A 12,273-nucleotide genomic window follows, 5' to 3' on the forward strand; every position below is an offset into this window, starting at 1 on the left:
CCTCAGTTTCTTCTCTGTATTTAAGAGCCTCTTATGTTTTGTCCCCCTCTCAGTTTTTATATTATTTTTGCTTCCCTATCCTTATGTTCATCTGTTTTGTATCTTAAATTCCATATATGACTGAAGTATATATTTGTCTTTTATTAATTTCACTTAGCATTAGTATATAGTTCCACTTGCAATGTTTTTGTAAGTTTTTTAAAGTTATTTATTTATCTGAGAGAGACAGAGACAGTGCAAGTGGGGGAGGGGTAGAGACCAAGGGAGACAGAATCTCAAGCAAGCCCTGCACTGCCAGCACAGAGCCCAAAGCAGGGCTCAAACCCACAAAACCGCAGTATCATGACCTGAGCCAAAACCAAATTGAATACTTCTCTGACTGAGCAACCCAGGCACCCCAAAAGCTTTTATTTTTGACTATCCAATTACTGACTTTTTATCTTCAGTGGATTATATCCCTTCAGTGTCATGACTAAAAAAACTATCAGTTTAAACTTAGTTCCTGAAGATCTTTTTTCCAATGTTTATTTATTCATTTTTGAGAGAGAGAGAGAAAAAGCAGGGGAGGAGCGGAGGGAGAGGGAGAGAGAGAATCCCAAGCAGGCTCCATGCTGTCAGTGCAGAGCCGGATGCAGGGCTTAATCCCATGAACAGTGAGATCACAATCTGTGCTGAAATCAAGAGTTGGGCACTTAACCAACTGAACTTGGTTGGTTTGAAGATTTTCTCTTATGCTTTCTTATACAAGTATGTTTCACATTTAGATTTATGAACTATTTTGACTTGATTTTAGAATGGGGCAAGGCTTAGGTCAAAGTTTGTTTCAGCCTATGAATATGCAATTGTTTCTATAACATTTGTTGAAGAGACTATCCTCCCTTCACTGAAACACTTTTGTACCTTTCTCAAAAACACTTTTAACTTCCATTTCTCTGAAATTAATAAAGATGAGTACTTTTTTGTATGTTTACTGGCTATATGAATACTGTCTTTTATAAAGTCCTTTTTAAGTTCTTTCCTATGGGATTGGCTGGTTTATCCTACTCATTTTTATTAATTCTTTGCATATTCTGGGTAAGAGTCCTTTTTGGATCTATGTATTAAAAGTAGCTTCTCCTAGATATTTGCAAACAGCATACCTAATAAGGGGTTAATATCCAAACTATATAAAGAACTTCTACAAGGCAACACCAAAAACTTCCAAGTAATTCTATTAAAAAACAGGCAGAGGACCAGAAGAGATCTTTTTCCAAAGAAGACATACAGATGGCCAACAGATACATGAAAAGATGTTCAACATCACTAACCATCAGGGAAATATGCAAATCTCCACAAGGAGATATCATCTCACACCTGTCAGAATGGCTAAAATCAAAAACACAAGAAATAACAAATGTTAGATGTAGAGAAAAAAGAACTCTTGTGCATTGCTGGTAGGAATGCAAATTGGTACTGCCACTGTGAAAAACAGTATGGAGGCTCCTCCAAAAATTAAAAATAGAATTAACATCTGATCCGGTAATTCTACTACTGGGTATTTACAAAAAAAAAAAAAAAAAAAAAAAAAANGCAAAAAGACATATGTACCCCTATGTTTATTTACTGCAGCATTATGTACAATAGCCAAGATATGGAGACAATTCCAGTGTGCATTGATAAATGAATGGATGGAAAAAGAAGATGTGGCATGGAATATTACTCAGCCTTAAAAGAGAACAAGACTGTATTACTTGAGACAACATCGATGGACCTTGAGAGTTTAATGCTAAGTGAGGTAAGTCAAAGACAAATACCATATGATTTTACTCATATGTGGAATTTAAGAAGAAAAATGAACAAAAAACCAGACTCTTCAATATAGAGAATAAACTGGTGGTTGCCAGAGGGGAGGGGGGGTAAAATAGATAAACGGGATCAAGAGTATGCTTATCTTGATGAGAACTGAGTAACATATAGAATTGTTGAATCAGATTCTACACCTGAACCTAATATAAGCACTGTATGTTAATTATATTTTAACAAAAAATGATAATAAACACAAAATGAAAAGTATATGTTATACTTTTTCTTTTCTATAAGCATAGAAACTCTAACCATGGTTATATCTGGGTTACTAAATTATAAACAACATTTATTATCTTTGTGATTTTCCATATTATCTTGAAAAATGAGAAAACAGTTTCCATTTTGTTGCTTGCCTTTTCATTTTTAACATGAAATTCCTTTGATGACTAAAAATTCTTAATTTTAATGAAGCTCAACTTAACAATATTTCCTCTTATGTTTAGTACTTTGTGGGTCCTGTTTATGAAAGTTTTCTTAATGCAATATTAGGAAAATATTCTTTACTGTTTCCTTCTGAAACATTTGTTTTAGCTTCCATATTTAAATCTATAAACCACCTGGAATTAGTTATCAGGGAAATACAGTTTAAGACCTATCACAATAGCTTTAAAAAAACAGACATTTTCAAGTGATGATGAGGACAGAGAACAACTGAAACACCTATATGCTACTGGGGAGGAGTACAAATTGGTACAACCATTCTGGAAAAATTTCTTGGCAATATAAGCTAAAGCGAAATATATACATATCTTTTACTCAGCAATCTCATTTCTGGGCATATACACAACAGAAACACATACATATATGTGCCAAATGACAGATACAAGAATCTTTAAAACGTTGAATCTTTGGACTTCCACTTCTGGAAAGATAGGAGTAGACATACTCTTCTCTAGTCCTTATAATAAGGAAAGCAAAAGACCCTGGATATTACATATAAAACAATCATAAGAAGTTTCTGAAAATTAAGGAAGAGGAGAAAGATTGGCTAGGGACCTTGGGTCCTAAGGAACAACATGGCACAGAGTTCCATAGGCTTTCTTCCCAGAACAAGTGCTAAAGATCCCAGCAATCTGGAAATGCCAGTAGATGCTGCCCCCCAAAAAATATCCAAGAAAATCATTCTGTCTCTAGCCAAAAGATGTGGGCACCCTAGAAAGACAGAAAACTTTAAAACAGTAATCATTTAATTTCAGTCAAACAGTATAGAAAAAACTGTGGTGCACATCCATCCTTGTCACTATAGGCTGAGTGGAGAGTTCAGACTCCTACCCTCTCCTAATTGTAACAAGGCATGGCCAGAGTGACGTCAGAGAAGTCTGAGTTAACACAGTCCTCCTCTCAACCCAGCAGTGTCAGTAAAGACCATGAAGGGAACCCAGACATCCGTCCTCACCCAGAAGTTACAAGAAAAATCCTGTATTTCTCTACTAGGGTAGTATCAGAGGAGATCTAGTCAAGAGTCAGGAATTATACCACAATCCAGTTAATGAGTTAGCCCTATAGTGTCAGTGGAGGCTCATGGGGAGGGGTTGTAAACAGGCAATCCTAACCCTCCCAGCCAGGACAGTATCAGCAGAAACCTAGTAGGTAAACTCAACTCCCACTCTCATCTTCCATCTGAACATGTGCAAAAGTGGCCTGCTTATAACAGAAAATTTAGATCCACAGTCTCATGAAATAATAAACAAATATCCAGTTTAATTAGATCTTTGTCATAACAAGAACCGGTAAAATCTCAATTTCAATGAGGAAAGACAATCAGCAGACACCAACATTGAGATGACATAAATGTCAGAACTGTCTGACAAGGATGGGAAAAAGCAGCTACATTTCTAAAAATGCTTCAATAAGCAATTATTAACACACTTGAGACAAATGAAAAGAATAGCCTCAGCAAAGAAATATAAGACATAAAGAACAACCAAATGGAAATTTTAGAACTGAAAAATACAACAGAAAACTAAACAGCAGACTGTAGACAACAGAGATTCAACTAGCTTTGAAAACAGAACAACAGAAATGACTCAATCTAAACAACAGGTAGAAATCAAATAAAAAAAAACCAGGAAAACAAAACGGAGACTGAGGTTCCTATAGGACTATAACATTCTTATCTAACGTTCTTATCTCTGGAGTCCTAAAAGGAGAGGAAAAACAAAAGAAGAGGCTATAATAGTATTTGAATAAATAATGGCTGAAAATTACCCAAATTTAGCAAGAAACACAAACCTACAGATTCAGAAATGGAATGAACCACAGAGCAAACTCAAAGAAATTCATGCCAAAATGCATCATAGTCAAACTTTTGAAACTAAGATAAAGAAAAAATCTTGAAATAGCAATAAACAGAACATCACAGACAGGAGAAAAAAAGATTTGAAAAGCAGATTCTAAAAGAATTAAAATATATTTGACATATAATATTGTGTAAAATTAAGGTATACAACATGTTAATTTGATATATTTACATACTGTAATATGATTGCCACTGTACCAACAATTAGCACCTCCATCACGTTAAATAATTATCTTTTTTTTTTATTACTGGTTGGAATAATTAAGTTCTAATCTCCTAGGAAGATTAGATTAGACTGTAGTTTACATTCACTTATTGGTTTAACCACTATGAAAAACAATATGGGGTTTCCTCAAAATTTTGAAAATAGATCTACCATATGATCCAGCAATTCCACTTCTGGGTATATATACAAAAAAAAATGAAAAGAGGATGTTAAAGAGATATATGCACTCCCATGTTTACTGCAGCACTATCCACAATAGCCAAGATATGAAAACAACCTAAGGGCCTAGCAACAGATGAATAGATTAAAAAAAAAAGATGTGGTATATATGCAATGGGATAGTATTCAGCCTTAAAAAAAGGACATTTTGCCATATGTGCCAACACGAATGTACCTTGAATACATGATGCTGAGAGAAGTCAGAGAAGACAAACATTGCACAATAGCACTACTGTGTGAAATTCAAAAAGCCAAACTCAGAAAACAGCAGATAGTTTTGAAAGAAATTATGAAATCTAGAAGGAAGTGGTAAAACATGTTTCAAAACACTGCCAACCCAGAATTCTATACCCAGCTAAAACACTCTTCAAAAATGAAGAGGAAATCAAGAAATTCTCTTATGAAGGTACTCGGGAAGTTTGTTGCCAGCAGACCTGCTCTAAAAGAATGACTAAGGGAATTTCTCTAGAAAAAAAGGAAATGATGAAAGAAATACTGAAACATTAGGAAAGAAGAAACAACAATTAAAAATATATGAGTAAATAAAAGATTTTCCTTCTAATTTTTCTAAATTATACTCAATTATTGAAGAAAAATTATACACTAATGGGGCAATCCACTTATGTAGACAAAAGCACTTAAGACAATTATAAATTGGGAAGAGAAAGGGAAATAAGGGCATAAGGTTTCTACACTTCAGTTAAAATGGTAAAATGATGACATTAGTCTATGATAAATTATGTCCATAAAATGTAATACTTAGAGCAACCACTATGAAAGTTTTACAATGATATACTAAATATACTATAGATGAATGAAAGTGCAATTTCACAAATGGTAAAAGTAGTCCAAAGGAAGGGTAGAATAAGAAATCAGAAATACAGAAGGGCACCTATACTGTTTTATACTCTATACACTGTTTTCTAGAGTGGCTGTACCGGTTTGCATTCCCACCAATAATGGAGAAGTGTTCCCCTTCCTCCACATCCTCACCAACACCTATTGTTTCCTGAGTTGTTAATTTTAGATATTCTGACAGTTGTGAGGTGGTATCTCATTGTGGTTTTGATTTGTATTTCCCTGATGAGTGATGTTGAGCATCTTTTCATGTGTCTTAGCCATCTTAGATGAATTTCTTGAGATGTGATGAAACTATTTTGTATCATGACTCTATCTTGCATTTGTCAAAACTTATAGAAATATACAATAAAAGGAATGAATTTGACTGTACATAGATTTAATCTATTTTAATGTTTATTTATTTATTTTGAGACAGAGAGAGCACATGAGCAGAGAAGAGGCATAGAGGAAGAGAAAGAATCACAAGCAGGCTCTGCAGTGTCAGTGCAGAGCCCAATGTGGAGCTTGATCTCACCAACTGTGAGAACATGACCTGAGCTGAGATCAAGAGTTGGACGCTTAGGGACGCCTGGGTGGCTCAGTCGGTTAAGCGTCTGACTTCAGCTCAGGTCATGATCTCACAGTTCGTGGGTTCGAGCCCTGCATCGGGCTCTGTGCTGACAGTTAGCTCAGAGCCTTGAGCCTTTTTCAGATTCTGTACCTCCCTCTCTGTGACCCTCTCCTGCTCACACTGTCTCTCTCTCTCTCTCTCAGAAATAAATAAAACATTAAAAAAAAAAGAGTTGGATGCTTATCCAACTCAGCAACCCAGAAACTCTTAAAATTATTATTTTTTTAAATTCTCTATACAAACAAAAAATGTTTCCCACCTCACATTAGTTTCATCATTAAATTCTTCAGCCCATTTTTTCCTTGATTGTGCAGTAGTAGAACCATCTAAACGGTAATAGTCAATGTTTCGCAGCCACTTTCCTTCACCTGGAAATTTAACAAGAAAAAAAAGATTTGATATACATTGTTCTGCTAGTAATAACAGATTTTATTCCCCGTTCACCATTTAAAATCTGGTTATATATATTCTATTTTCATAGCAACATATAATTTTTTAATCAAGGTGTAATTCACTATATTACAAATAAATTTACCACAGATTTACTTCCAACAGATACTGAATAGCAAAGTACTTTTAAAAAAGTATTTCATCTACGTGTCAATTTCTTAAAAGACTTCCTTGATTAGAATCTTTTAAAACTGTCAAAAGAATATGGTTAAATTGCATTATGCTCATGAAGCTTGCTTTTAATTAAATTTATAAATGGCCAAGTTTCCTCCCTTATTAACAAGTTGATACTGATCAGAGTACCTGAGACATAGAATGCATTTATTCAATAACTGAACAAATACTTAATGAATGCCTAATATGTGCCAAAAACTATTCTATGGTCTGGCCACAAATATCAGCATATATTCCTATTTCATGACATTTGTGTGCGTATGTGTGTGTGTGTGTCTGTGTGTGTGAGTGTGTGTGTGTGTAAAGACTGTGACTTTATAAGTAAAATAGTACTCAGACATGTCAACTTTTGGACAGTGAGGTGAAAATTTACCCAAGATTTACATTAAAACTAAAATACCAAATTAAGTGCTTATGACATTTTATAATTATACATAATTTCCATTCCAATTCTTTTAACTGTAAACATAATACTACTATTTCCCCTCCAGAATCAAACCCTAGGATCTTAACATAAAAACAAGTTGACAAAACTGAGATTTAGGTCTTTTGGTGAACCTCCTACTTAAATTTAGTATTTAGTATAAAAGGTGCTTTTCAACATGCTTATTACTTACCCATATCTTTACTTATATTGAAAAAACTAGAACTTCATTGCTGAAAATGGGTAAGAAAGTCTATTTATTTATGGCTTTTATTTCCTTCAATTGGAAAAATAAAGGCATACACAACTATGGAAAAGAGAGTTTGAAATAGGTGATTGGATAAAAAGGAGGCTGGAGTCACATTACCATTAATTGTTCACCTAAACTGGGTAATTATTAAAGTTAATATGCTAATAATAAATAAATAAAATGACAGTATTATTTTTAAATTATTTCAACATATTCACCTTTCTATGATAATACAAATGAATAATCTGTACTACTACTTATGTGAATCCAACACTTAAAAAGTGATAAAGTCAATAAAGGTTAGTAATCAAAAATATACATTTTTTAAAAATCCCAGTTTTACCATTTACTAGCATTTGCATTTAGAAAAATGTGAAAATGTATTTCATTATCTTTAAAAATGGAGATAGCCCAATACCTATCGCATAGTGTTATTGTTTTTTAAATGAGTTGATATAAGAAAAGAGTCCTTAGAACAGTGCCTATCACACAGTAATTAAGCTTACTGAGTCCTTAATATTATCACCCAAGATCCCAAATCAAATTATATCTGTCTCTACCATGGCACATTAGTATGTGATCATTTCTATAACATGATTTCTTGTAATTCCCCTCGAATCTAGTTCGGTGCCCAATACACAGTCATAGAAGTAGTAGTGGTGGTGGTGACACAAAAGAAACTGAACTGATTAATGGTTAAAATAAATGTTTGTTGAGGATAATTTATAAAATTAAATATGAACTGACAACTACATGGAAAATATTCAACCTTGCCAGTGGTCAGGAAGTTACAAAGTAAAACAATGACGTTTGTTTTTACCCATTAAAGATGGGGAAAATGTAAATTATAGTACTACAGGAATATAGTAAAATGGGCATTTGCCATTTATTCATGGTAGTAGAAAAACAGATATAAGTTTCCCGGTACTTTGCCTTTCAGATAATGAAGCACTGCCAAAACATAGAACTGAACTAATAAAACTAATAGTCGATAACAGAAAAATCTATTTAAGCCAACATTATAACCCATAGTTAAATCAAGTAATATGTATATAGGCACTCNTCCAAATAAGGACAATGTATTACCTTGCCAGTTCAACAAGTATTTACTATAGACCTATTACATGTCCAATTCTGTGCTAGGCATCAGTAAAGGCTTACCTGACAGTTTTACAGCTTGTTCCCCAAAACTCCCTGTTATCCTTATAGTATTTCATTATTTCTCCACTGCATTTTTAAAAAACTATACACTTGTTTGCTTCTTATTGCTCTTCTCTAAGAAAAAGTAGCCTTTAAGAGGTTAGGGACATTTTCTCTTTTATGGGCTCTGTAAACTGCTAATTTGAGGTATACTAATGAGTGGATAAGTGGTAATTCTTAGTGCCACTTAGAGGAGGAGAGACCTCTTCAGTGTTTTAGCAACTTCGGCCCAATGTACTAATATTCCATGTAAGATTCTGCTTGGGTAAAAAAAAGAACTCTACTTTTTTATACTAGGTAAATATCCTAGCAAACCAGTGATATGGTATGTGGTGTGATATCAAATAAAGAGCAAATGTTCCTTTTCAATTACTGCAGCGACCTAAGTGACCAATGCATGTGTCTAAAAATAAAGATAATATCTGCCTATAATTTGCACAAGATATTATTGTTTTGTTTCCTAAAAAAAAAAAAAAAACATATTTAAAATGAATACAATAGAAAATATTATCAAAAGAATTGGAAAATTAAAATTAAAAACAACATGCACTATATTCCAATAGTACTCAGGGTACCATCAAACAAAAAAGATCACAATAAATTTTTTCCACAGAACTAGAACAAAGAATCCTGAAATTTGTATGGAACCACAAAAGACGGCAAATAGCCAAAACAATCTTGAGAAAGAAGAACAAAACTGGAGGTACCATGCTCCAAGATCTCAAACTATACTACAAAGCAACAAAACAGTCTGGTACCAGAACAAAAACAGACATAATACAATGGAACAAGATAGAGAGCCCATAAATAAACACACACATATGGTCAATTAATCTATGCCAAAGGAGGCAAGAATATACAATGGGGAAAAAAAGCCTCTTCAATAAATGGTGTAGAGAGAACCGGACAGCTACATGCAAAAGAATGAAACTGGAGCATTCTCTTAGACCACATACAATAAATTCAAAATAAAGACTTAAATGTAAGACCGGAAACAATAAAACTCTTAAAAGAAAACACAGGCAGTAAGCTCTCTGACATTTGTCTTGGCAGTATTTNTGGGATTATATCAAATTAGAAAGTTTTTGCACAGTCAAGAAAACCATCAACAAAACAAAATGGCAATCTACTGAATGGGAGAAGAGATCTACAAATCAAAAACCCAGTAAGGGGTTCAATTCCAAAATAAATAAAGAACTTACACAACTTAATATCAAAACAAATACCCAAACAACTTGATTTAAAAATAGGCAGAAGACTTGAACGCACATTTTTTTCAAAGACTACATAAAGACGGCCAAAAGGCACCTGAAAAGATGCACAAAATCACTAGGCATCAGCGAAGTGCAAATCAAAACCATAGTAAGATATCACCTCATACTGGTCAGATTGGGTATTATAAAAACAACAACAACAACAACAAAATAATGAGTGTTGGTAACAATGCTGAAAAAAGGGAATCTTTACACAGTGTTGTGGGAATGTTAAATTGGTGCAGCCACTATGGAAATTCTTCATAAAATTAAAAATAGAACTACCCTATGATCTGGCATTCTACTTCTGGGTGTTTTTCCAAAGAAAATGGAAATACCAATTCAAAGATACCAGGGATGCCCGGGTGTCTCAGTCGGTTAAGCATCCCACTCTTTTTTGTTGTTTTTTGTTTTTATTTATTTATTTTTTTGAGACAGAGAGAGACAGAGCACGAGTGGGGGAGGGGCAGAGAGAGAGAGGGAGACACAGAATCTGAAGCAGGCTCCAGGCTCTGAGCTGTCAGCACAGAACCTGATGCGGGGCTGGAACCTACTAACTGTGAGATCATGACCTGAGACCAAGTCAGATGCTTAACCAACAGAGCCACCCAGGCGCCCCAAGTATCCCACTCTTGATTTAAGCTCAGGTCATGATCTCACGGTTTGTGAGATCAAGCCCCACATCGGGCTCACACTCATAGCCCAGAGCCTGCTTGGGATTCTCTCTCTCTCTCCCTTTCTCTCTGCCCTTCCCATGCTCACATGCACATGTACACTCTCTCTTTCAAATAAATTTTAAAACAGAGAACAAAACACAAAGAGATATATTCACTATGTGCATTGCAGCATTATTTACAATAGCTAAAATATGGAAGCAACCTAAGTGTGTGTACAGTGTGTGTGAACGCATGCTGTTTGGTGGCTACAAGGATGGACCTAGAGTATTATGCTAAGTGACATAAGGCAGATGGAGAGAAAGACAAATACCATATGATTTTACTTATATGTGGACTCTTAACAAAGAAACAGAAACAGACTCATGGATATAGGAAACAAACTGCTGGTTACCAGAGTGGGGAGGGATTGAGGGATGGGGAAAAAATGTGAACAAAATAAAAAGATACAAACTTACACCTATTAAATAAAGTCATAGTATATAATGTACAACATAGAGAATATAATCAACAGTACTGTAATAACTCTGTGCAGTAAAAACATGGTAACTAGACCTTTCATGGAGGTCATTTCATAATGTGTAAAAAATATCAAATTATTATTATTTACACCTGGAACTAATGGGGTATTGTGTGTCAGTTATACTTCAAATTAAAGAAAGGCCACAATATATATAGCCTCCTTTTTGAAAACATTTCTTCATGAAAAATATGCTTATATCTCAATAGCTGTTAAAAGAAAAATAGGATTCTGATCATTCAAATGACACAATTATCTGAAGAAAAGATTTAAATAAACATTACTTTTTATTAGAAAGAAAACGTTAATGTATTCTTTATGTTATTGATAACAAGTAACTGTCAATTTTAATATTTAGATGAAGATATATGACTACTGTAAATAATATTCATAATATACTGTATTATTCTTTTTTTAAAAATTTTTAATGTTTTATTTATTTCTAGGAGAGAGAGAGAGAGAGACAGCGTGAGCAGGGGAGGGTCAGAGAGAGAGGGAGACAGAGACTCTGAAATAGGCTCCAGGCTCTGAGCTGGCAGTCAGCACAGAACCCGACGCAGNCACGGTAGATTACCTGTGATAGTGAAAACTTTAATATAACAATCCTAATGTATAATAATGGCAAAATAGTTAAGTAAATTATGATTTTTATTGGACAGATTACTGTAGAACTGAAAGTGATATATATAGTATCATCTATACAGTAACATCAAAATGCGAAATGATCAGTGAAAAAAAACAAATTTAGTTTATGGGGAGAGGGACTCCTGGTATGACAGCATAAGGAGCTCCACAGACTTGTTTCCTAGAAAAAGTGCTAAAAAATAATTTTTTTAAATGGTGGTGATGGTTACATGGAANTTTTTAATGTTTTTATTTATTTCTGAGAGACAGAGACAGCATGAGCAGGGGAGAGTCAAAGAGAGGGAGATACAGAATCCAAAGCAGACTCCAGGCTCTGAGCTAGTTGTCAGCACAGAGGCCGATGCGGGGCTCAAACCCATGAGCCATGAGATCATGACCTGACTCGAAGTCGGATGCCCAACCAACTGAGCCACCCAGGCACCCCAATGTTTATTTATTCTTGAGAGAGAGAGACAGAACACGAGCGGGAGAGGGGTAGAGAGAGAGGGAGACAGAATATGAAGCAGGCTCCAGGTTCTGTACAGAGCGAGCCTGATGCGGGGCTCAAACCCACAGACCATGAGATCATGACCTGAGCTGAAGTCAGACACCCAGCTGACTGGCCACTCAGGCACCCCTAATGT

The 12,273-nt window shown here is 34.7% G+C and overlaps 1 protein-coding gene across 1 annotated transcript in view; it reads right to left on the reverse strand.

Annotated features, from left to right (window-relative positions):
- Positions 1-12,273, reverse strand: part of ATRX (ATRX chromatin remodeler) — a 261,336-nt gene that overhangs the window by 49,261 nt on the left and 199,802 nt on the right. The window contains 1 exon segment of the mRNA XM_077768050.1: positions 6,320-6,428. Within this exon segment, the coding sequence (XP_077624176.1) occupies positions 6,320-6,428 (109 nt within the window).

Source organism: Crocuta crocuta, unplaced genomic scaffold (assembly GCF_008692635.1).
Source record: "Crocuta crocuta isolate KB4526 unplaced genomic scaffold, BGI_CrCroc_1.0 scaffold864, whole genome shotgun sequence".
NCBI lineage: Eukaryota > Metazoa > Chordata > Mammalia > Carnivora > Hyaenidae > Crocuta > Crocuta crocuta.